Source organism: Hemiscyllium ocellatum, chromosome 36 (genome assembly GCF_020745735.1).
Source record: "Hemiscyllium ocellatum isolate sHemOce1 chromosome 36, sHemOce1.pat.X.cur, whole genome shotgun sequence".
Classification (NCBI taxonomy): domain Eukaryota; kingdom Metazoa; phylum Chordata; class Chondrichthyes; order Orectolobiformes; family Hemiscylliidae; genus Hemiscyllium; species Hemiscyllium ocellatum.
Genome location: NC_083436.1, coordinates 44278948 through 44305932, shown reverse-complemented (window position 1 = coordinate 44305932; position 26985 = coordinate 44278948). Strand labels below are relative to the sequence as shown.

At 43.4% G+C, this 26985-nt stretch overlaps 1 protein-coding gene across 3 annotated transcripts in view; it reads left to right on the top strand.

Moving 5' to 3' along the window:
• The window catches only part of LOC132833381 (probetacellulin-like), a 43164-nt gene extending 21901 nt beyond the window's left edge, over window positions 1-21263 (top strand). For 2 of the 3 annotated variants that reach the window (XM_060851608.1, XM_060851606.1), the window contains 4 exons: window positions 6442-6559; window positions 10017-10163; window positions 17352-17481; window positions 20372-21263. In XM_060851608.1, the coding sequence (XP_060707591.1) occupies window positions 6442-6559; window positions 10017-10163; window positions 17352-17481 (395 nt within the window). In that variant the 3' untranslated portion in view covers window positions 20372-21263. Of the gene's footprint in view, window positions 1-6441; window positions 6560-10016; window positions 10169-17351; window positions 17482-20371 lie in introns of all 3 variants that reach the window. The other variant, XM_060851607.1, reaches the window with a different exon arrangement.
• The last annotated feature ends 5722 nt before the right edge of the window (window positions 21264-26985 follow it).

Below are 26985 nucleotides of genomic sequence, written 5' to 3'. Positions count from 1 at the left end.
ATTACGGTTCACTAAGCAGGGATGGCAGGACTGTCCACAGGAGAGATTGGTTTGACTGGGCTGACAGTCACTGGAGTTTAGAAGGATATGAGGGGATCTAATTGAACATATGAAGTTAGAACAAGGCGGGACAGACTAGATGCAGGGAGGATGTTTCCCTGGTTGGGGAGTCTAGAACCAGAGACACAGTCACAGGATACAGGGCTGACCATTTTGGATCGAGATGAGGAAAGATTTTTTTTCATGCACAGTGTAGTGAACCAAAGGCAGCTGCAGAGGCCAGACCATTGAATATGTTCAAGAAAGAGACAGATATATTTGATAGTTTTAAGGTAGGGAGAGAAATGGAAACAGGACTGAGTTGGGTGATTGTACTGAATGGAAGAACAGGCTTGAAGGGCGGAATTCCTGATGAAGGGCTCCTGCCTGAAACGTTGATTTCTTTTTTCCTGCTCCTCGGATGCTGCCTGACCTGCTGTGCTTTTCCAACACCGCTCTAATTTTGACTCTAATCTCCAGCATCTGCAGTACCCACTTCTGCCTGGATAAAAGATGAGTCTACCATAAGTTTAAATTGGTACTTGTGCCTACATTGAGAGATGGGGACGGAAAATCAGCCACAGTTCTCGGTTACTATTCAATGATCTCTGCTGGGTTACAACACACTGTATAGAGAGTACACGTTGCTGCTACTGAGCTTTAGTGATGGAGGGAGTGGATGGGCCAATCGAGTGGGCTGTTTTCTCCTCGAGCTTGTGGAGTGTTGCTGGAGCTGTACCCATCCTGGCAGCTGGGGGGTTGTGATCACAGAATGTAGCGGTGTGCTTGTCATCATAAGTTGAAACGAATCGTGGTGAATAAGCTGTGGAGTCAGTGATTGGGGGCTGCCTATGATATGGTACCTCATAGCCTTTCTCTTTTTTGGAAAGGAACTTTAACAGAGTTGAATCTGGGAATAGTTTGCTGCAGAATTTACTGTTGTTATCCATCCAAATCTTTAACTCTTCCCCCTCCCCATATTCTGGAAGACAGCACGATCCAATTCCAGGAGTTTGACTGTTGAGCTCCATTATCATTGAATTATGAAAAGGGATGAAAGCCCTTGGTTTCTGTGAGGTCACTGTGGTGATGCAGGAAACCCAGCAGTCAATGAGAGCACAGAAACATTCCCACACACCCAAAGAGGTGATGACCCAATAATCTGTGTTAGTGAGGAACCAGTATTGTGTAAAAATATTTATGAACATGACACCCTGTTATTATGGAGAGCAAGATTACACCAACATCTCTCTTTCTAAAAAAAACTAATAAATTATTATATTGCTTGGCTAGGTCCATTTATTACCTGTCCCTAGTTGCCCCCTTGAGAAGGTGGGGGTGAGCTGCCACCTTGAACCGCTGCAGTCCATGTGCTGTGGACCCACAATGTCCTTAGGGAGGGAATTCCAGGATGTTGACCCAGTGACAGTGAAGGAACAGCCGATATATTTCCATATCAGGATGGTGAGGGGCTCGGAGGGGAACTTGCAGGGGGTTGTGTTCCCATGTATCTTGTCTTTCTAGATGGAAGTAGTCATGGGTTTGGAAGGTGCTGTCTGAGGAGCCTTGGTATGTTGCTATAGCACATCATGTAGATGGCACACAGTGCAGCCACTGTGTTTTGGTGGTAGAGGGAGTAGATGTTTGTCTCTATGGTGACAATCAAGTGGGCTGAGCCACACCCAACCAGGTAAGTGGGGCATATTCCATCACTATCCTCACTTTTACTTGTAGATGGTGAGCTGGCTTTGGGCAGTCAGCAGGGTAACTCACCACAGGTTCCTAGCCTCCTGTAGCTCCAGCATTTAGACAGATATCCCCAGAATCAGATCAACAGTAGCTCCCAGGATGTTTTTTCTTTCAGTATCAGCAGTCTGAACCAGTGCATACATTGTGTGATGAGGAAATAGTTTTGTCAATATCACGTGAATTTCTAAAAAAAAACCGACCTATCCTCAGTGAAAGAAACAAACTGCTGGAGAAACTCAGCAAGTCTGACAGCATCTGTGGAGAGAGAGAGAAGCAGAGTTAACGTTTCGGGCCCAGTGACCCTTCCTCCATCTTGAGTGAGGCTGAACTGAACCACATTTGCATTTTAACTGGAAGAATGTACTTCCATTGACTGACTGTGAGAGAATTCACAAGGTGCTACAGAGATTTAAAATATTTTGGGTGTAGCACCAAACAACGCAGCTGGATTTGGTCTTCTGGAAGTTGTTGAGGATTGCGGGTTTTGCCATGGCTTTGTGTAAAAGCTAATTATTTTGTTTTGGCTGTTATTACTGGACATTGTTCAAGCAAACAAATGTGGTGACATTAAGAAGTTATTGTGGGTGTGGCTGAAACTAGATTAACTTGTCAACTGAGAAAGAAAGAGTCAGCAGTGTGTGTGGGACCCCTCCTATTGTCAATTGGTAAGCATGCCAGCTATGTGACAGAGGAATTTACTTTACCCGGCCTACTCTTCACAAAGAATCCTTTAGCGATGAAACAGGTTACATAGCACAGGTCATGTGCAAGTTTGATCAATTTCATCCTTTAATCTAATTTTTGATAAAATTTTGATTTGCACATGAAAGAGTCTGTGAACACTCAAATGAAATGACTACTCAGTAAAAGGGACTGAACGAGTCTGTGGTGGATAATAGATTGAGTTTAATGATGATCAATTTGCTGAAACTCGCTCTGTTTTGACCTGGCTCGGATTGCCGGATTTTCAGTGCGAGCTGTTGTCCTTGCTCACTTTTTTATTTCAAAAATATACTTTATTCATAAATAATTTGATGATCTGTACAGTTGGACATGCCATACATATCTAAACATTCCATTTCTTTGCATACCGAAACAGAGTAATCATTCCTATTTACAGGTCTGTACGATTACATTTTTAGCTGAGGTGTCAGCAGAGCCCAAATGACTGCGCGGGCCCCCTGTTCTTCCAGAATGACTGGGAGGCAGCGCTGTCGGTCAGCTTTGTGTCATACAGACTGGCATAGAAGGATTTACTGATCCTCATGACGTCAGCCTGAGATGACGTTACCGAGCCGTCTTCTTCCTTCAGGCTGCTGAGCACAGAGTTCTCTTTGTGCACCTTCTGGAAGAAGAAACGTGAGCACGTCTCGTCCTGCTCCACCAAGCGGACCCTGGACCGGAAGATTATCTTGGAGGCCTCTGAGGCAAAGAGCGAGGCTTGCTGGCCCTTCAACTCCTTGAGGTCCTCCATGACATCGACCCCCATCGTCTGCAGCAGGAGCAGGTTCTGCATACTTTCCTGGAGCTGGGACAGTTTTTCCCGCCTCTCTCAGGCCTCCTGAACACCGTTGAGGATGAAGAACCTCTTGATGTTCCCTTTTACTGTTTCCCACAAGTCCGCTGGGGACTCAAAGAGGGGCTTCACGGTTCTCCAACCTGCGTAGTCCCTCTTGATCTCCTCAATGTTTCCCGGGGTCAACAGCTTTGTGTTCAGCTTCCACGTTCCCTTACCCACCCGCTGCTCGTCCTGTAGGTGACAGTCGGCCAGTAGGAGGCAGTGGTCAGAGAAGAACACCGGCTTGACGTCGGTGGATCTGACCGAGAGCGTTCGGGACACAAACAGGTAATCTATCCTTGAGTGGATAGAATCTGAAGGAGTTCCCAAAGCCTGGAGCATCCTCCACCGAGGCACAATGAGGAAAGGCCACAGTCCAGTGAGGAGCAGGAAACAGTGAATGCTGGGCTCTTAGCCCAATTGGAGTGAGCACTGTGTATACTAACAGTAGGCAGGCACCCCTGTGCAACTTGCACTTTGTATAATATTCAAATCAAAAGATCTTTTGGAATGTGGTTTTACAAATATTGTGAATAAATAATTAGAAAATTCATAGAAACAGAAACTTGGAGCAGCAGTAGGCCGTTCGGCCCTTCGAGCATACTGCACCATTCAGTGTGGTCCTGACTGATCATCCATCTCAGTCCCCTGTTCCTGCCTTCTCCCCCATACCCTTAATCCCCTTTCACCCTGAGAACTGTATCAAACTCCTTCTCAAGGCATTCAATGTTTTGGCCTTAACCACTTTCAGTGACCGAGAATCCCCACTCCCTGGGTGAAGACGTTTCTTTCATCTCATTTCCAAACGTCCTACCCTGTACCCTTAGATTGTGACTCCTGGCTCTGCACTCCCTGGTCTTCACCAAAACCTTCCTGTGTTAACCCTGTCTAGTCCTGTTACAATTTTATAAGTCTCTGTAAGATCCTCTCCCCCACATTCTCCTCAACTCCAGTCAATATAGTCTGAACTGATCCAGTCTCTCTTCATGCATCAGTCCTGCCATCCCAGGGATCCGTCTGGGAAACCTTCGCTGCACTCCCTCCATCACCAGAACATCCTTCCTCAGATAAGGAGACCAGAACTGCACACAATACTCCAGGGGTGGCCTCACCCAAGGTCCCATAAAAACAGAAAAGCAGCCAAACCCAGCACCAATATCCCTGATCCACACAATAATAATTCAAGTGTTAGCAGCAATTTTGTACAATCACTGACCATCACGTCTTGACATCTAGGCACCAAAAGTTAGGAACAAAGGGACAGGAGGTGGACATGCATCCCCCCACCCACCCCACTCCACCCTCCCGGCTGTTCTATCACTCATTAAGACTGTGGTTGATCTGAGTTCTAACTCTGATGCCTCTCTTTGTTTCATGTCCCTCAATGCCTTTGGCCAACAAATACCTATCAGTCTCTGATTTAAAATGAGCCAAAAACCTAACATCAGCCTCCTTTTTTGGAAGAGAGGAACAAATCTTCTCCTATCCTTGTCTGTTGACCAGAGTTAAAAATCACATGACACCAGGTGTATTTGGAAATACAAGCCTTCAGAGGACTGCTCCTTTGTCAGGTAGTTACTTGGTCAGATCATAGGACACAGAATTTATCGTAAGGGATCAAAGGGTCGTACAACTGATGCATTGGACTGAACAAACCGAAATTGCTGTCAAGTCTTTAATCACTTAGAATGGGGATGCAGGTTTTGATTGATTAATATGTAAATACCAGAATTTCTTTTAAGTCACAGTCCCGAGATAACTTCAAGTTGACCTGGGTTGAACTGTTTTCTAATGTAGCTCAGTTGGCTAGATGTCTGGTTTGTAGTGTCATGTGATGCCAATAACGTGAGTTCAATTCTCACACCGGCTGGAATTCCCATGAAGGGGCTCTCCTTCTCAATCCCTCCCCTCAGCTGAGGCACGGTGCCCCTCAGGTTAAACCACTATTTGGCACCTCTCTCTAATGGAGACAATGGTCCAGTAGGATTATGCAAGGAACAGAATGCTGCCTGACCTGCTGCGCTTTAACCAGCAACACATTTTCAGCTCTGATCTCCAGCATCTGCAGACCTCACTTTTTAATCCAGTAGGATTATGGCAACTTTACCTTTTAGTCTCTCTCCTGAAAGGGACTGGCTTAAATTGTTAGATGATGCCCTTGCGGGAAGATAGACATGCAACTCATTGGAATAAAATTTATACTCAGCAAAATTTTAACTTCTAGCATTGAAGAGTAATTGTGAGATTAATAAAAAGAGCCGCTTAAAGTCAGCTTTTTAGCATTTTTTTTGCTGTTGAAATTTCCAGTACACTTCCCAGTTCCTTGGGGTGCAGGTGCATAGCTCTTTGAAATTGGAGTCCCAGGTAGACAGAGTAATGAAGGAGGTGTTTTGTATGCTTGCCTTCATTGGTCAGTGCATTGAGTATTGTAGTTGGGAGGTGGTGTTGTGGTTGTACAGTGCATTGGTTAGGCCACTTTTGGAATACTGCATGCAGTTCTGGTCTCCCTGCTATAGGAAGGATGTTGTGAAACTTGAATGAGTTCAGAAAGGATGTACAGGGTTGTTGGAGGATTTGAGCCATAGGGAGAGGCTGAATAGGATGGGGCTATTTTCCCCGGAACACCAGAGGCTAAGGGGTGACCTTATAGAGGTTTACAAAATGATGGGGGCATGAATAGGGTAAATAGACAAGTCTTTTCCCTGGGGTTGGGGAGTCCAGAACTAGAAGGCATAGGTTTAGGGTGAGAGGGGAAAGATTTTAAAAAGACCTAAGGGGTAACTTTTCACACACACGGTGGTGCGTGTATGGAATGAGCTGCCAGAGGATGTGGTGGAGGCTGGTATAATTGCAACATTTAAAAGGCATCTGGATGGGTATATGAATAGGAAGGGTTTGGAGGGATATGGGCCAAGAGCTGGCAGGTGGTACTAGATTGGGTTGAGATATCTGGTCGGCATGGACGGGTTGGACCAAAGGGTCTGTTTGAGTGCTGGAGAGCTCTATGACTCTAGTCAAAGTTCAAGTTAATCAGAATGATCTCTGTGAGCTTGAACTAATAAAATTAATCCAAATGTATTTCTTTTACTGTTCAGCCTCTCTTACAGAAATTCCCCAGACAGGACACTTCACTAAATGTCCAAAGGAGTTGATGAGTTACTGTCTTGAAGGAGAATGTCGGTTTATGCAGTCTGAAAATAAACCATCGTGTGTGTAAGTTAATAAGCAAGATGTTTTCAGTTTTTCCTGCAGTCCTATATTGATTTATAGTTTAGTTTCTAACTGTTCCTTGGAATTTTCAGGTAACTTTTATTCTCACAATGAGAATAAAAACTAAGAATTTGCATTTATATAGTGACTTTCACAACCTCAGGGCCTTCCAGCCAATGAGGTACCTTTTGAAGTGCAGACACTCCCTCAATACTTATTTCAATTGAAGGAGACTGGATGAAACAGTCAAGCCATTGGACAATGTTCAGAATGAAGGGGATGATGGTATCATGGCTATGTCACTGGATGAGAAAATCCAGAGGCCTAGGTTCATGCATGGGTTCAAAACCCAGCATGGTAACTGGTAGAATTCAAATTCAATTAGTTAATCTCAATGAGTCCAATCACAAAAGGGTGTTATAAAAACCTGCAAGGTTCACAAATATCCTTCAGGGAAGCAAATCTGTTGTCCTTATCTGGTCTACATGTGACTCTAGTCCCACACTATGTAATGGCCAAGAAACACACAGAATTAGCAATGGGGAACCAAAGCCTCGCCAGCAATGCTCACTTCTCAGCTCCAGGACATCTCTGCAGAAGTTTCTCAGGTAGTGTCCTAGACCCAACCATCTTCAGCTGCTTCATCAATGACCTTCCCTCCATCATAAGGTCAGAAATGGGAATGTTCACCAATGATTGCACAATTTCCAGCACCATTCACAGCTCCTCCGATACTGACGCAGTCCATGTCTAAATGCAATAAGATCAGGACAGTATCCAGGCTTGGGGCTGACAAATAGCAAGTAACAAGCTAGACCAGCATTTATTCCCATCCCCAATTGCTCAGAAGGCAGTTGAGAGTCGACCACATTGCTCTGGGTCTGGAGTCACGTAGGCCAGACCAGGTAAGGATGGAAGTTTCCTTCCCTAAATGACACTAGTGAACCAAATGGGCTTTTACCAAGATATGTAGGTTAGGTACATTAGTCAGGGTTAAATGTAGAATAATGGAGAATGGGTTTGGGTGGGACACTTTCGGAGGGTCGGTGTGGGCATGTTGAGCCAAAGGGCCTGTTTCCACACTATCGGGATTCTATAATAATTTCATGGTCATCATTAGACTCCTAATTCCAGATTTAATTTTTGAATTCAAATTCCACCAGCTGCTGTGGCAGGATTTGAACCTGGATGCCCAGAATATTCCTGATGAAGGGCTTGTGCCCGAAACGTCGAATTTCCTGCTCCTTGGATGCTGCTTTCCAGCAACACATTTTCTGCCCAGAATATTCCCTTGGTTTCTGGATTAACCATCCAGCAATAATGCCACCTTCCTATTTGTGCTATGCGCATGCCACATAATAACCATTTCCAATAAGAGAGAAGCCAACCATCTCCCATTGACATTTAAGACGTTACCATCACGGAATCCCCCATTATCCATCTCCAGGGGTTTACTATTGACCAGAAACTGAAGTGGATTAGCCATATAAATACAATGGCTACAAAACCAAGTCAAAGATTTGGAGTCCTGCACTGAGTAACACACCTCCTGACACCCCAATGCCTGTCCACATCTACAAGGCACAAGTCAGGAGGATGATGGAATACTTTCTCTCTGGATTGGATGGTACCTCATCCATCACTTCCAACACTCACTCCTTCCACCACTGGTAGCAGCAGTGTGTACCATCACTGAATCCCCCAATGTCAACAGCCTGGGATTACTATTCATCAGAAACTCAACTGGACATGGTACATAAATACGGTGGGCACAAGCACTCAATAGCAGCTGTATATATAATCGACAAGATTCACTGCTACAACTCATGAAGCATCCTTCAACATTATCTTCCAAATCTGTGCTAACTTCCATCTAAAAGGAAAGGGGCAGCAGATATATGGGAACACTGTGCCCTGCAAGCTCCCCTCCAAGCCACCCACCATCCTGACTTGGAAATGTATCACTGTTCCTTCAGTGTCACTGGGTCAAAATCCTGGAATTCCCTCTCTAAGGGCATTGTGGGACGTCCCTACACTACAAGGAATTGCAGAAGTTTAAGAAGCTCACCACCACTTCTCTAGGGTAACTAGGGATGGGCAGTTAATTCTGGGCTAGCCTTGTTACCATGCATCTGCTGCCTTTGTCCTTCTACGTAGTAGAGGTTGTAGGTTTGGAAGGTGCTGTCTGAATTTCTGGTGAATTTCTGCAGTGCATTTGAAGTTAATACGTACTGCTGCTACTCAGCACTGTGGTGAGGAGAATGAATGTTGAATGTAGTTCCATTCAAGTGGGCTGCTTAGTTTGGGATAGTGTTGAGCTTCTTGAGTGATGTTGGTGCTGCTCTCATCTGGACATGTGCAGAGACTATTCATTCACACTCCTTACTTGTCCTTGTACATGATGGAGATAGAGTCATTAGAGATGTACAGCATGGAAACCGACCCTTCGGTCCATCAATGTTGACCAGATATCCCAACCCAATCTAGTCCCATCTGCCAGCACCTGATCCATATTCCTCCAAACCCTTCCTTTTCATATACCCATCCAGATGCCTTTTAAATGCTGTAATTGTACCAGCCTCCACCACTTCCTCTGGCAGCTCATTCCATACACACACCACCCTCTGCGTGAAGAAGTTGCCCCTTAGGTCTCTCTTATATCTTTCCCCTCTCACCCTAAACGTATGCCCTCTAATTCTAGACTCCCCCACCCCAGGGAAAAATACCTTGTCTATTTATCCTACCCATGCTCCTCATGATTTTATAAAATTATAAGGTTACCCCGATGCTCCAGGGAAAACAGCCCCAGCCTATGCAACCTCTCCCTATAGATCAGATCCTCCAACCCTGATGACATCCTTGTCATTATTTTCTGAACCCTTTCAAGTTTCACAACATCCTTCCGATAGGAAGGAGAACAGAATTATTTCATGCTTTTCCTCTGAGTACAAGAGGCAAAATACTGGAGGTACATAGTAAGTCAGTGGGAAAATGTGACCAGAGTTTTTAGATAGATTTCCTACAGTGTGTAAACAGACCATTCGGCCCAACAAGTCTACACCAACCCTTCAAATAGCAACCCACCCAGTCCCATTTCCCTATGACTAATGCACCTAACACTTCTGGGCAATTTAGCATGGCCAATCCACCTGACCTGCACATCTTTGGACTGTGGGAGGAAACCAGAGCACCCAGAGGAAACCCACGCAGACACGGGGAGAACGTGCAAACTCCACACAGACATTTGCCCGAGGCGGGAATCGAACCTGGGTCCCTGGCACTGTGAGGCTGCAGGGCTAGCCACTGTGCCGCCCATAAATTGCGGAATTCTCAGGTCCAGTTAATGTTATATTGAAATCGCCAGATTATATACTTCTACAACTTTATGACCACCAACCTATTAAAATGTTTAATAACCATCTGGTTGTTTATTTGAACCATTTACTCTTGTTTTCAACAGCTGTAAATTTGGCTATGTTGGCTCCCGATGTGAATTTTTGGATGTATTCTATCGAACTGGAAAACGGGATCAGTTCATCGTCGTGGGGCTGGTTCTGGCCATTCTGCTGCTCATGATTGCAATAATCGTCATCTGTTTTTGTGTGCAGTTAGGTATACTTTAATCTGTCTCTCGTTGAAACTTGAGGAATTGCCTAACAGTTGTTCATGTATAAAAAGACATGCGTATTGTAGATGAGTACATCATGGAGGGGAGGCATTTTGACCCACTGTCCCCCGGTAAGCCTCTTTGGAATTGCAATGATGAGAACGTAAATATGGCAAAAGGCATAGTCTCAGAATAAAGGGGTGCTAATTTCAGACTGAGGTAAGGAATTCCTTCTCTTAGAGGTTTGTGAGTCTTTGGGATACCTTGCTGTAGAGAGTTGGGGGAGGGGGATAGAGTCCTTGTGTTCTTTTTTAAAGGTGAGATTGATCAGTCGGGGAATTTATGGGAAAGTGGACAGGAGGGTTGGATCAGCTGTGATCTTATTGAATGGTGGAGTAGGCTTAAGGGGCCGAATGGCCTGCTCCAGTTCCTATTTCTTATGCTCTTATAGGAGCAGAGTTGGGCCGTATGGAATTTGCATCTTAACACAATCATGGCTAATCTGCAACATCCATTCCTGTAGCCCCTGATTCTTCCAAGTCCAAGTCTCTGTTTGATGCCTGAGTTTCAGTGACCCTCTGGAGCAGAGAATTCCAAAGATTCACAGCTGCCACCAGTGCGGAAATTGCTCCTTGTCTCTAATCAGCTGGTGCCATTTCTGAAATCATACCCAGCGGGGCCAGGAGCTCCTCTAAGCATTAGCCTTGTCAGACCCTCTCAGAATTATTTGTTTCAATGGTCACCTCTCATTCTTCCTAACTGTAGTGACTGTAATGAGGTCAGCCAGGTGGACCTCATAGAATCTGAGTTCCCTGATTGGGGCTGTTAATCTGATTCAATCAGGGAGCCCTGGCTGACAGATATAAACAGGATTGTCAGAGGTTCTGTTCACTCTGAGAGCTGGCTCCGAGGAAGATGGGTGAGTGTCAAGGACTCTTCGTGTGTAAATAAAGGGTGATTCGGTGATGGGAGACCGGCCTTTGTAGAGTTATTTTAGAAATGACAGAGAATTTAGGCCCTTCTGACTTGAGAACGCCCTCATCTTGATAATCAATCCAGAGTCTCTGCTACTGCTCCTTCTGCATTGTCCAGGAAACCTTTCCCATCCAAGTATTTATCAAATTCCCTTTTGAAAGTTCTGGAATTCCCATTATCTGGGAATGTTGAAAGATCATAATAATCATTAACAGAGTTCGCAAGGTATGTAAAGGTGATTTTCTAAAGCCCTACAGCTTAAAGAACCTAATGTGAAGGAAATTAGTGAGGATTGTTTGATATTTCGAAACCTGACTTTGTTTGCTTTGTGGGGATGAGCAGTAAGATGTGTTTTATCAGCTTAAGATCCGTATTACAGGATATTATTGTGAAATCTAAGATAATAAGAGGATCTCGATTTGGAAAAACTTAACATTGAATTAGATTCCAGTCACTCACTGGGAGGAACTTGTGGCACTGCAGGGGCAGAGGAGAGTAGTGGGAAGGATTGGACAAGTCCTGAAAAAGCTAGCACAGGCAGAGTGGGCCAAGTGATCTCCACTTTTGCTGAATGTTTCTAGTTACGGCTCTGCCGAGCTGTTTTATTCAGTAACTGAATTTGGGCAGTACCTCTGTAGGGGAGACAGTGAGTGAATGAATGTTCAAATCCTGTACCCTACTTGTTACTAAATCATCCTTTTGAAAGTTCTTTGCTATTACTCAAGCATTCCAAGTTCAGGTAACAATGAAGGTAAATGGAATATTGGTCTTTATCTCAAGGGAATGGAGTATTAAAGTATGGAGGTTTTGCTAAAACTACACGCAGCATTAGTCAGACCGCAGCTGTCATACTGGGACAGGAGACTGGAAGGAAGTGAGCCCTGCAGATGCTGGAAATCAGTCAAAGAGTGTGGCGCTGGAAATGCACAGCCGGTCAGGCAGCATCTGAGGAGCAGGAGAGTCGACGTTTTGAGCATAAGCTCTTCATCGTGATTCTTCGAAATGTCATCTCTCCTGCTCCTCGGATACTGTCTGACCGGCTGTGCTTTTCTAGCACCATGCTCTGAGATAGGAGACAGCCCAGGGAAGGCTCACTTTGCTGATCCTGGGGATGGAGGGTCTGTTCTATGAGGAGAGGTTGAGTAGGTTGGGCCTGTACTCGGAGTTTAGAAGAATGAGTGGTGACCTTATTGAAACATACTGGATTCTTAGGGCACTTGACAGGGGAGATGAGGAGAGACTGTTTCCCCTTTGGGGGAGGGGGGTCTGGGACCAGATAATCTCAGAGTAAGGGGTCACCCAGTTAAGACCGAGATGAAGAGGAATTTCATCACTGAGGTGGGTCAATCAGTGGAATTCTTTACGGTAGAGGGCTGTTGGGGCTGGGTCATTCAGTATGTTCAAGGCTGAGAGAGACAGATTTCTAATCTGGAAGGAAAACAAGATTTTTATGGGAAAATGCAGGAAAGTGGAATTGAGGATTATCAGATCAGCCAAGACCCTGTTGAATGGCAGAGCAGACTTGATGGGCCGAATGGCCCATTCCTGTTCCTATGTGATTAGCATTCTCACTGACCTGTGTGTGGTCAAGGAGAGTGCTGTTCTGTGTTTGAGTGAGTGTAACTTTTGTTTGAAATATTGTTTAGAACATAGAACATAGAAAAGTACGGCACAGAACAGACCTTTCAGCCCATGATGTTGTGCCAAGGATTATTCCTAATCTAAAATAAAATAATGTAGCCTACGCCCTCCTCAACTCATTGCTGTCCATGTGCATGTCCAGCAGTTGCTTAAATGTCCCCAATGACTCTGCTTCCACCACCACCGCTGGTAACACATTCCATGCATTCACAACTCTCTGCGTAAAGAACCTACCTCTGACGTCTCCATTATACCTTCCTCCTAATATCTTCAAACTATGACTCCTGTGGCAGTCAATCCTGCCCTGGGGAAAGGTCTCTGTCTAGGGACTCTATCCATGCCTGTCATTACCCTGTATACCTCGATCAGGTCACCTCTCTTCCTCCTTCGCTCCAGAGAGAAAAGTCCGAGCTTAGTCAACCTCACTTCGTAAGGCAAGCCCTCCAGTCCAGTTGGCATCCTGGTAAACCTTCTTTGCACCTTCTTTGTATCTTTCCTACCGTGGGGTGATCAGAACTGGACACAATATTCCAAGTGTGGTCTCACCAGGGACTTGTAGAGCTGTAGCAAAACCTCGCAGCTTTTAAACTCGATTCCCTTGTTAATGAAAGCCAAAACACCATATGATTTCTTAACAACCCTATCCACTTGGGTGCAACTTTGAGGGATCTATGTACATGAACACCAAGATCCCTCTGTTCCTCCACACTTCCAAAATGCATCACTTTGCATTTATCCAGGTTGAACTCCATCTGCCATTTCTCAGCCCAGCTCTGCATCCTGTCTATGTCGCGCTGCAGCCTGCAGTAGCCCTCGATTCTATCATGGCCCCTCCAACCTTTGTGTCATCTGCAAATTTACTAACCCACCCCTCAACCTCCTCATCCACATCATTTTATAAAAACTACAAAGAGCAGAGGCCCAAGAACAGAGCCCTGCAGGGCCCCACTCAACACTGTCTTCCAGGCAGAATACTTTCCATCTACAATCACTCTCTGCCTTCTGACGGCCAACCAATTCTGAATCCAGATAGCCAAATCTCCCTGTATCCCATACCTTCTGACATTATGAATGAGCCTACCATGGGGAACCCTATCAAATGCCTTGCTGAAGTTCATACACACCACATCCACTGCTCACCCTTCGTGAACCTGTCTTGTCACCTCCTCAAAGAACTCAATAAGGTTTGTGAGGCATGACCTGCCCCTTACAAAGCCATGCTGACTGCCTTTAATCACACTGTGCTTTTTCAAATAGTCGTAAATCCTATCCCTCAGAATTCTTTCCAAAACCTTGCTGACCACAGACATAAGGCTGACTGGTCTGTAATTATCAGAGATTTCTCTATTACCCTTTTTGAAAAGAGGAACAATATTTGCCTCCCTCCAATCCTCCGGTATGAACCCTGTGGAGAGTGAGGAAGCACAAATCTTCGCCAGCGCTTGGCAACCTCCTCTCTCGATTCCTGGAGCAGCCTGGGATAAATCTGGTCTGGCCCCGGGGACTTATCAATCTTAATACTTGCCAAAATTTCCTGCATATCAACTTCATCAATCTTGATCTTTTCAAACCTGTTTCCCAGCTCCTCAAAGTTCTCATTCACATCAAGATCCCTTCCTTAGTGAAAACTGAAGCAAAAAACTCATTTAGGGCTTTCCCTATCTGCTCATACTCCACGCAAAAGTTCCCTTCGCTATCCCTGACCGGCCCTACCTTCCCAACTCTTGTCTGATAGTATCATAATTCCCTTTTCCCCAATTAAATATCTTCCCTTGGTAACTGCTTCTTTCCCTCTCCAAGGCTATGGTAAATGTGAGGCAGTCGTGGTCACTGTCACCAAAGTGTTCTCCCACAGTGAGATCTGACCCCTGACCTGGCTTATTGCTGAGCACCAAATCCAAAATGGCCTCTCCCTCGTCAGCCTGTCCACATACTGAGTAAGGAAACCCTCCTGAACACACCCGACAAAAACGGCTCATCCAAACCATTTGCACTTAGGAGATTCTAGTCAATATTGGGAAAGCTGAAGCCACCCATAACAACAATCCTACTACATTTGCATTTTTCCAAAGTCTGCTGGCCTAAGAATTCTTCGATCTCCCTACTGCTATTAGGGGGTCTGTAGAAAACCCCCAATGCGGTGGCTGTTCCCTTGCTGTTCCTAACTCCCACCCATACTGACTCAGTAGACAAACCCTCCTCAACAACGTTTGTTTCTGTAGCTGTGATGCACTCTCTGATTAGCAATGCTACACCACTTCGTCTTTCCCCACTCTCCCTGTTCTTTTTAAATCTTCTAAACCTTGGAACATCTAGCAAACATTCCTGCCCTTCTGAAACCCATGTCTCCGTTATGGCCACAACATCATAGCCCCAAATACTGATCTATGCTCTAAGTTCATCACTCTTATTTCTGACACACTTGTGTTAAAGCGACACACTTGAATCGATCTCTTTGTTTCATCACATGAGAAACCTTCCCAATGGAATCATTACATCCTGTTTATGTATGGGAAAGGTTACCAATGTAACTTGGATCCCAGATACTTTTGTCGGTGCTGATGGGGTTCTCTCAATGATACCAATTTCCAATACTGAAAGGCCAATAGAAGTGGGATTGCATCTCTGGCTCCCCTGTCCACATCTTCGAAGGTGAGAATACCTTGATTAGAAATGCGAGCCTCCATTCCCAGCTCCAAGTTTTAAAAACATGGGGAAGATTGCGTCCTGTCCTGAGGGTGGTCTGGGGAAGTTGGAGTGGTTTTCCTTCCAACAAGGTGGACACTAGAGAATGGGTCACGTTGACTAAGAATAGATTGGAAGATGTTTGAAACAGTGAAAGGTTGGAGAGAGAAAACAAAAGAGAAACTGTGTTTCTATTGGCAGAATAAATGATTGCTAGAGGACACAGGTTCAAGGTGATTGGGAAAAAATACCAAAGATGATATGGGGAAAGTCTTCTTGCACAAGAGTGGGTAGGATCTGGAAGTCTGAAAGGGTGAGAAACAGGAATACAATAATAGCCTTCAAATGGCGATTGGATGAATGCTTCAGTCGGGAGAAGGACTGACTGGATTGTTTTTAGAAAGAAGAAAAAAAGAGCTATGGATGCTGGAATTCAGAAATTGTTGGGAAAATCTCAGCAGGTCTGGCAGCATCTGTGGACAGAAAGCAGAGTTAATGTTTCAGGTCCAGTGACTCTTTCTCGACTGTTCTGAAGAAGTGTCACTGGGCCTGAAACATTAACTCTGCTTTCTGTCCTCAGATGATGCCAGACCACCTGAGTTTTTTTCAGCAATATTTGATTTTCTTTGTGGGAAGAGTTGTTACAGTAACAGTGGCCGGAATGTACTCCTGTGCTATCCTGTTGATGATTCTATGGTATATAGCCTGATGCTATCTGTATGTAGCGTATTGAAATGACACAAACAGGATAAAGGGGGTAGTTATGTTGTCACTGAAGTGATAATCCAGGCTATTGCTTTGGGTATACCAGTTTGAATCCCACCATGAGAGCTAGTGAAACGTTAATTCAATAAATATCTGGAATTGACAAGATAGCTTAACTTGAATAGAGCAAATAGCCGGTATTGATTAGTGAACCCGATGGGTTTTTACAATAATGTCCTTTAGGAAGGAAATCTGCCCTTCTTATCCAATCTGGCCTACATGTGACTCCAGACCCACAGCAATGTGGTTTCCTCTAAATAACCCCTCTCAAAAGACCCTCGCAAGCCACTCCGAGCAAGGGACAAATTTGGATGGGCAGTAAGTTCTGGCCCAGCCAGTCACCCCCACATCCCATGAATGAATTATAAAGAAAAATGGAAATAAATGAAATAGGAGTGAGAAATAGACAATTTGAATCATTGAACCTGTCCCAGCATTTAATCTGATCATGATTAATCATCTATGCCATCTCGATTTTCTCTCCCTATTCCTACATCCTTACATTTCATTAGTGCCCAATAATTCTTACAACTCGGTTTAAAATATGTTCATCTCTGAGCATCCACACAGAGAATCCCAGTGATTGACAACTTTTGTTTGAGGAGATTTCTCCTTCTCTTGATCCTAAATGACCAACTCCCTTACTGAGAGTGTAATCACTAACCTAGACCCTTCAACCAGGGGAAAAGCATCCAGGCAACTACACAGTCAAGCCTCGAAGAGTTTAATGTATTTAAGTTAGAATAGCTCATGTTCTTTTGAACTCCACAGAATACAGGCACTATCAACTGAATCTCTCTTTATAGGACAGCTCTCTCATCTTGGGAATCAACCTGGCCAAACTTTTCTTGCTTCCCCTCTTTGAGAAGTATGTGCTTATGGTGGAGACAGACCGTACTCCAAATGCAGTCTCACCAAAGTCCAATTGAATTTACCGCAAGACTTCCTTACTCTAATATTGTTGTGCATTGCAGTGAAGGTTAATGTACCATTTATCTTCTTGATTCAAATGGTTCTTTAGAAATCCAATGGAGTTATTCAAGGATGTGAGACCTGCTGAGTTATATGGCAAGAAGTCTGTTTGTAACATCTTCACTTTCTCTGACCTTGATTTTCCCACAGTCGGTTCTGCAGGAAGCACAAAGCTCACAAGAAGAGGCGTGAAGAAGCTGAAATCCTCAGCTCCAAGCCACTGGATGGGAAAGACTCACGAGGTGAAGGTGAAGACACTGCAATGACTACTCTAGCTTGAGTAAGTACTAACCTATTTTCGCCTATCAGGTTGAACCACGTCCAGGGAAAATGTTTTGAAGGTGGAATGTCCAGGACCAATTTAATGGCAGAAACAAGATGCCGGGCACAATTCCAAAGGTTGGAAAAAAGGGGAGGGATTATGAAGAGTGATGATTGTTGAGACATTGATTGCTTGACATTCTTTGGAAATGTTGGTGACTGGTTTTAATATGTTTTACAAAAACTAAACCATTTCGAGGAAGTGCCAGCATCTGGGATAAATGGTAGTGAAGTGAGGCTGTTATTGGGTGATGTTCTGAAGCAGGTGGAATACAAATTCAATTAATCATTCTGAAAAATAAAATCAGTAGCGGTGCCCGTGATACTGCTTGTTGCATCTTGTTCACTCATATCCTTTGGGGATGGAAATTTGCTGTCTTTGCCTGCTCTGGCCTACAAGTAACTCCAGACCCCCAGCAATGTGGTTGGCTCTTAACTGCCCTCTGAAATGACTGAGCAAGATACTCCCATCAAGGGCAATTAGGGATGGACAACAACTTCTGTCTTAGTGATGCCTACATCCTGTGATAAAGTAAAAAAGTTGGACAGAAACAACATTTGCCTCAAACGATCCATTCTGCTGGCTATGCTCACACAAGGTGGGGGAGGGGCACTCAGTAATGAGGCTCATTTGAAGAGCCAGTGTAGGGGCATTGGGCTGAATGGCCTCCTTCTGCACTTTAACAAATCTGTGATCCTGGAAAATATCATCCTGACTTCGTGTCACCCCTCAGCTTCTCCCTTGAATACGCCCCCTTCAGTGCATCAGTTTTGATATATAACAGGTTTTTAAAGCAAGTTCAGTTATAGATTGAGGAAGCTGTAAATGTTCCCCTTTGACAAGGTTAACAAGAGATTTGACAGAGGTTTTCAAAATCACAAGGGGCTGTGATCTGGATAGAGTCAAGCATTCCCCTTAGTGAGAAGATTGAGAATGAGAGGATCCCAGCATTTGTCTGGGTGTCATTTGGAGAATAATACTGTGCAAGAAGTGACCATTCAGACCATCGAGCTTGTGTTGACTTAGTGAAAGGGCAATCCCACAGCCCTGCTCTCCCCCCACTGCCCTGCTCTCCCCCCACTGCCCTGCAACTTTTATGTTGCAAATCCTATTTCTCTTGAAGCATGTTGATGGATGGAATAACAATCACAGTGTAATTAGATAGTGATAACAATAAAGCTGGAATGGAATTTGTTATTTTTACCTCATAAATTTGGTAATAATGTGATGGGTTATTCAGGCAATTAGAAATTCCACAACTGGTGCCTGGTCTCTGCTGAGTTGAGACATTGCAGTCTGAGCAGTGTTGGGGATCATATATCTGTTCTCTCCTCTTTTTCTTCTCCTCCTCTGGTAAGCATTGTCAGTCGTTTGAAGAATTGCTGGGCCATGGTTTATGCTGTGATGTTGTTATGGGGATAGGGTGAACAATACCCTGCAAGAGTTAATCTGAACCCCAACTAAGCTAACACCCAGAACCCCCTTGCTATGATAGTGAACGTATCAGTTTAAGTTTTTGATCTGAGCTCTTGGTTGTGGGTTTGAGTTAGAGGTGAGATAGTTTCTAAAAAAAACTATGTTAATTGGCTGATGGTGTTGTTGAATATACTGGAATTTATTGCTCATTTTGATTGAACTGGAGAAGGCAGTTAGGAATGGAGATTAAACATTATCCCAACCAGTCACATTCACTTGCCGTTGTTATGATCCCAGCTGATGGTAATACTGGACAAGTCAGATCCCAGAGTGAAGCCTAGCTTGGTAGATCATGTTTATTTTTTCAATTTAGTTACCATTACTGGCTGCCTCTTTAACAAAACAACACAAATCTATTCGTCCATAGAAGAAAAATCTTAACATAAATATCAAAAAGAATTATTCAGCTCTTCTCCCAGTGGCATCCTTAACAGACAGGCAATCCCAGTGAACGATCACTTCTATCTTCACTGTAAGATTTCTTGCTGAAATTAATCTTCTCAGTTCTGAAGCTTGGAGACTTTTGCAAACAGACCTTCAGCTAGGAAGATTTCTCTCTTTCTGAACACCACCTACTAATAGTTCTAGCTCTCTGTTTTTCGATGTCATAGAAGTTTGACTTCTATAGCCTGCAGCATTAACTGCCCAGATAGCTGATCAAGACCGTTAACTCAAGTCAGATGCTTTCTTGGAAGTTACTCAAACTCACTGTTCAAAACTAATTTCTGACCTTTTCTCTTTTCTTAAAAGAAATAATTGATCAGAACAAAAATGAAACCAAATCAATTTTCCTCTGCTTTAAAATCCCAATTTACAAACGCACTGTGAACAAATTAGAAGTGTTACATCATTAAGAATATTGAACAGAAGGGTGGAAATGGCATTGGTGAAGTTAAGGAGAAGCTGGATCAACACCTGAGGGAGATAGGAATAGAAGGGCATGCTGTCAGAGTGGGGTAGTGCAGAATAGGAGGAGTCACAAGGGGGGTATAAACAACAGAACAGACCAGTTGGGCTGAATGGCCTGAATATTGTAAAATCTATAAGTGGGATGAATTGACCCTGAAATAGGGTGAAGGTGACTGACTGGGATTCTGTCTCCTAGTTATTTATTTGGCACATGCTGCTAAATGTGGGATATTGACTGTTAAGGGGGACACAATGAGGTTAGTTACAATACTTTTCCTATTTAAATAATGCTGTTTAACCTCTCATACAAAGCTTGGATTCTCAAAGTGGAGAGGAGGGAGGTGCAAGTGAGGCATCTTCAGGAGTAAAAATTGAAATGAAGAGGAGGAAGTGATTTTTGAGATCTATGAATAAAGCTTTGCCCTGTTTTAAAAATGATTTCTTTTTTATTCCCTCTCTGTAGAATTGATCTGGATGGGTTTGAGGTACCTGCAGGCACAGTGTACCTTCCAACACTGCGAAGCATGTCAGCTTCCTGTTCGGCCGCAGACTTTAACCTGAACGGACACTGGATTAAAGTTAGGAAAAAGAATGAAAATGTTACTCACTATATTTTAACTACAATAACAATTATCGACAAGTTGTCCGAAACCTGTTTGACTGCACTGTGTTTCTGAAATGGTGCTGAAAAGATTTCACATCACAAACTGGGAAATGGTTTTAGCGTATAAGCTGGACACTAACGGGGAAGGACTGAGAGATTAATTCACAGTTCTAGACTATTCTTCAAACAGACTTACAAATTGAGACCCTCTTCTCCAAGAACACTTCATCTGTTCTTAATGTGTGTCCAAGTGTGGAATTGACATGTAAGAGAAAGTAAAATAGAAGGTTCCTTTAAAAACGCTTGGACACATGGGGAGTCTGAAGAGTTTCTCTCTAGTCCAGCAGAGAAGAGAAAATAGTTTTGAAATGAAAAAAGCTATATTTTATGACCATCACTGGTCTTTGTGTTTTAATTCCATTAAATGTTTCAGATCCAGGATTAAAATTGTGAATTATGATAAACATTGTTTCTACAGCACAAAAAAAATACACTGATTGTTGCACATATGAGTTCAGAAATCACTTTCCTTTTATAAAATGAATCACATTTTTTTGTTAATGTTGCTATTTATGAATGCTGCTAAAAGGTGTTACTGATGTAGACTGTGTAACCACCAGGAAGTTGGCTGGTTCAGTGTTCTGTGATCAGTTGTCAGAGCTGAGTAACATGGTGTGTGAGTATTAAAGGGGTTACTGTTTTTGCAGCAGTGGTTGGGAATGCTGAAAATGAAATTAATGTGTTTTTTGGAAATGTTGCATTTATTTGTTATTTAATAAATGTGTGTCATTTATGACCTAATTGTCTTCTCAATATTTTAATTCCATATTATCCGTCTACAAATAAAATCTTATAAAATAAGAAAATAGAAAGTGCTGGAAACATTCAGTAATTCAGGAGGCAATCTTCAAGGAAGGTAGCTGCCATCGTTATGCAGTCTGGCTTATATGTGACTCCAGACCCACAGCAATGTGGATGACTCTTAACTGCCCTCTGGGCAATTAGGGATGGGTAATAAATTCTGCACTAGCCAATGATGCCCAGATCCCATGACTGAATTTAAAACGCCATGGACAGAGAAACAGTTCACCTTTCCATGTATCTGCTGATCTGTCTCTTCGACACATTTTCTCTTACTGGATCAGATTTCAGTTTTGCAAATTTCTGCATCTCAGATAAGATGGTGTTGTTGACATAGCAGGCATAATTTTAAAAGTTAATCTAGGCTGCTGACTGCCTTTTTTTATTCACATAGGACAAACCAGGTCAGGGTGGCAGTTTCCTTCTGTATAAAAGACATTAGTGAACCAGATGGATATAATTTTTCCGATACTCAATTCATGGTTCTCATTAGACTCTTAATTCCAGATATTTATTGAATTCAAATTCACCATCTGCCATGGTGGGATTTGAACCTGGATCCCCATAATATTATCTGAGTCTCTGGATTAACAGTCCAGCAATAATACAACTGGGCCATTGCCTCCCTGATTTAATGCGAGAGATTCATGACTCTGAATTAGGAGCTGATCTAGGCCATTCAGCCATTCAGCCTGGTCTACCATTCAGTAAGATCATGTTCCAATTGCGACCTCAATTTTCCTTTTCTGCTAAACCCTGGGACCTTTTAGAATTTTGACCAATTAACCCCATCACTAAAATATTCAAGGACCAAATCATTGTGGGGGCTAAATCACTGGAAAAATTTAAAGATGAGGTAGGGGGAGTTTTGAAAAGAGTGGAGGGGAATGAAGTACTGGCAGAAAAGAGAAATTGAGGCCTTGGAAAGATCAGCCATGATCTTGGCGAGAGGCGTGCCACATATGATGGGCTGAATGGCTGATTAATGCTCCTGTTTGTTGGATTCTTATTTCTGGGACTCACTGGATACTTGAAAAGGAAATATTTGCGGGGAAAGGGAAAGGGCATCGGGACTAAGCTGCTACATTGGCTGACTGTAGGATTTTACAGCGGCCTGTAATTTCCCAGGACCTATCGGTGTGAAGGTCTGATCACTGTAACCTCTCAAGGTAACACATTCTAATTTTAATTTCTGCTCCATTTTAGTGGAGCACCCCACAATCACCTGATGAAGGAGCAGTGCTCTGAAAGCTAGTGCTTCCAAATAAACCTATTGGACTATAACCTGGTGTTGTGTGATTTTTAACTTTGTGCAGTCCCTTTGGCACCTCCACATCAGGCCTCCATTTTACAGTTGTGTCTTACACGATGCTAATGATGCAGTGTGCACTGTGATCACTGGATCATTTCACTGGGTGCCTACATCAACCACCCCTGCTGTGGGATCTGTTGGTGAACTTTAAGCTCTGAGAGTTGTAGAGTGGATTGCGACTTTATCCAGAATATATCAGAATGCTCTCAGCCGCTGCCTTCACAGTGAGCTGTTGAATTGGTGAGGCCGAGAATAAAACTAAAACAGATGGGAGGGTAGCTTTTTGGAATCCTGTTACCAGATTCAGTCTGCTGACTGGTGTGGCTTCAAATAGTACACAGAAACCTGACTGACACTAACACACTGACCCCAAATTCTGGATTGACTTGGTTACTCCCACAATGATCTCATTGGAATGAATTTCTCCAGTGAAAGCTGAGTACAGCACTCACAGGATTACCGTAAATGAGCTTCATTACTTCAGTAAGGTCTCACACGTGGGCTATTGAATTACTGTTGACAAATTCAACTCTGCTGCCAATGCAAAGAACATTAAGATGTAGCTATGAAATGATGTAATAAGGATGTAGCTTTTGATATTGTAATGAATTGACAGAGTGAAACAGGCCCTTCGGCCCAGCTGCTCCGTGCTGGTGTTTCTACTCTGCACAAGCTTCTTCCCTCTCTCTCTGTCTGTCTGTCTCTCTCTATCTCACACTGTCGGCATATCCTTTGATTTCTTTCTGCTACATGTGTTTATCCAGCATCCCCCTAACCAGACTTTGCCCACTCCCTGTGAGAGGGAGTTTCACACGCTCCTCATTCACTGGAGAAAATAGTTTCTTCTAAATTCCCGATTGGGTTTATTTGTGACTACCTGTGGCACATAGGTTATTTGTAATGAAGTGTTTAAATATTATATTCTGCAAGTGTTGTGTAAAATATACAGCAAGGAATTAGGACATTCAACGCATTGGGACTGTTCATGTTTTATTCACTAAAGTTTGCAAAGGAGGTCTTGAACACCCCACCATCGTTCTAACTCGAGTGCAGCTCACTAAGATATGTTTAACACAATGTTCCAACCTTGTTAGAAAAATGGGCTGAGATTGATTGGGAGCTCCTCGTTTCTATAACCACTGTGTAAACATTGCTTTTACAGTCAGTAAGGAGGTAGGAATGGAATATGTCGTTGCACAGGATGAGTCACAAGGTCAGGTTAATGGATAATTCCCTTCAAAGGAAAACCTGTGAGCAAAAGGTTAGTGAGGAAACTTTCATTAATCAGCTGTTGTAAACAGAAAACAGAACCTTCAAATAGTGAGTGTGTGTTTGTATAGAGGAACACTTTAAGGCAGGGAATGTTCCAGAGATGGGATGACAATTTAAACAAGTCTCTCATGATTAAACAAGTTCCTGTATGAAGCCATTGAAAACACTTTAATCAAATGTGTGTCCAGTGGTTGTAAATCCATTTAAGATTAAGTAAAAACAGAAATAACTGAAGATGCTGGAAATCAGAAACAAAAACAGAACTTTTGCTGGTAAGGCTCAGCAGGTCTGGCAGTGTCTGTGGAGAGAAATCAAAGTTAACATTAGTTCTAACTCCACTTACCATTTATTCCTTACTCCTGCCCCGTCTTATTTTCTGCATAAAAAAACAACCGTTTCCTAGTTACCAGCAGGTTCTAAGGAAGGGTCAGTGAACCCAAAACATCAACTCTGATTTCTCTCCACAAATGCTGCCAAACTTGCTAAGCTTTTCCAGCATTTCATGTTTTTGAGTTGAAATCAGTAGAACAAAAAGGGATCAGAAAGGCTGGAAATTGACGTGACCGTTCTTAAGAACAATGGATGTTGGAGTGAGGCCTGTGGCCCACTCTGACTGGATAAATTCCAGAAGATTTAATCTCATGACACCCTCCCTCCAACTGCTCTGCCTCTCCTGTAATATGGCTGATTACCTGACACAACCATCATTACAGGTCATGATTTGGAGATGCCGGTGTTGGACTGGGGCGTGCAACGTTAAAAACCACACAACACCAGGTTATAGTCCAACAGGTTTAATTGGAAGCACACTAGCTTTCGGAGCGACGCTCCTTCATCAGGTGATTGTGGAGGGCTCGATCGTAACCCAGAATTTATAGCAAAAATTTGCAGTGTGATGTAACAGAATTTATAGCAAATTTTTGCTATAAATTCTGTGTTACGATCGAGCCCTCCACAATCACCTGATGAAGGAGCGTCGCTCCGAAAGCTAGTGTGCTTCCAATTAAATCTGTTGGACTATAACCTGGTGTTGTGTGGTTTTTAATCATTACAGGTCTGCTTTCTAATGGACAATCAGAAAGCAAACAAATCCTTCATTAGTCAAGCCACCTTTTCTGTCTAGTGTCAAATACATTGATATCCATTAAATGGAAGGCTTGAAAGGAAATTATTTTTTAAATGCCCCTGCAGTTCTTGTTTCTCTCCAGTTCCTCCCAGTGGTGACCTGGATAGATTAGATTAGATTAGATTACTTACGGTGTGGAAGTAGGCCCTTCAGCCCAACAAACCCACACCAACCCTCCGAAAAGCACCCCACCCCCCTACATTTACCCCTTCACCTAACACTAGGGGCAATTTAGCACAGTTCTGGATTAGTGGTGCTGGAAGAGCACAGCAGTTCAGGCAGCATCCGAGGAGCAGTAAAATTGACGTTTTGGGCAAAAGCCCTTCATCAGGAATAAAGGCAGAGAGCCTGAAGGGTGGAGACAGTCAATTTTACTGCTCCTCGGATGCTGCCTGAACTGCTGTGCTCTTCTAGCACCACTGATCCAGAATCTGGTTTCCAGTTATTGTTCTTACCCCGCAATTTAGCGTGGCCAATTCACCCTAACCTGCACAATTTTTGGATTGTGGGAGGAAACCATTGCAGACATGGGGAGAATGTGCAAACCCCACACAGACAGTTGCCTGAGGTGGGAATATGAACCTGGATCTCTGGTACTGTGAGGTAGCAGTGCTAACCACTGTGCCGCCCTAGTTTTTAACATTGGACACTCTGAGTCAGTTCGGAAGGGTTTGTAGTCCTTTGCATTTCTTCAGTTATCCTTTTTCAAAACAGGTCTTTGGCAAATGTTATTTTATTCCTGGGGAAGAGACGCAGCACTGGGAAAGGCTGCACTTATTGTTCTTGAGGAGATGGTCTATGAGGTTTCTTCAATACATGGAATAACTTACTCAGTCATTTCAGAGGGTGGACAGGAGTCACCTGCATTACTGTGGGTCTGGAGACATATTTAGATCAGACCAGGTAAGGATGGCAGATTTTCTTGTCTATTGGAAATTAATGAGGATAGTTTTTACTGCAATCAATAATAGCTTCATGGTCATCATTACTGAGACAAGCTTTTTAATTCCAGTTTTTTGTTTGCATCATTTACTGAGTTTAATTTGCCAGTTCCCATGCTGGAATGTGAATTGTTGTCTCCACAGCTTGAGTTCAGGCCTCTTGATTGCTATAACAACAAACAGTGCTGGAAAAGCTCAGCAGGTCTGGCAACATCTGTGGAGAAAAGTCAGAGTTAATGTCTCATGGCCAGTGACCCTTCCTCAGAATTCCTCTTAATTGCTGTTTTTTGCTGTAGCATTCCCTAATTTATTATGGAGCATTTTGGAAGTAAACCTTAATGCTGAGTTGTTTCTTTCTGAAATCATGGCTTTTTTTTAATAAATTTGTCCAAACCAATAGAACAAGGAGCATGAGAAATCCATTCAGCCCCTTGAATTTGCTTCATGACTGAATCTGGTTCACCACTGAATATGGTCATGGCTCCTCTGATTGTAATCTCAACTCCATATTCCCTCCTACTCTGGATGCAGAAAATGCCCTTTGGCCCATCAAATCTTTCAGGCCTTTGCTTTCCCTCTGGGGGAGGTAGTGGTAATGTCACTACTGTAACGGGGTCAGGATAGACCTGTTTGAAGAGGAGAAAGGTCATTCTGTCACAAAGTCAACTTTGAATAAAAGCATAGTTCTTGGGATCAGAAAGAGACTTGTTTTAAATATGAGCGAAAATTTGACCCTCAGTTGTAGAGAGTTACAACTTAAATGAGTAAATGCTTCCTACTGGGAGAAAGTGAGGACTGCAGATGCTGGAGATCATAGTCGAGAGTGTGGTGGAAAAAGCACAGCAGGTCAGGCAGCATCCGAGGAGCAGGAGAGGAGATATTTCAAGCATAAGCTCTTCAGGAACCTCAGGTACTTCCTAATTCCAACCTGGTCAAGTCTGTGTGTTGTTTTTTCCAAAAT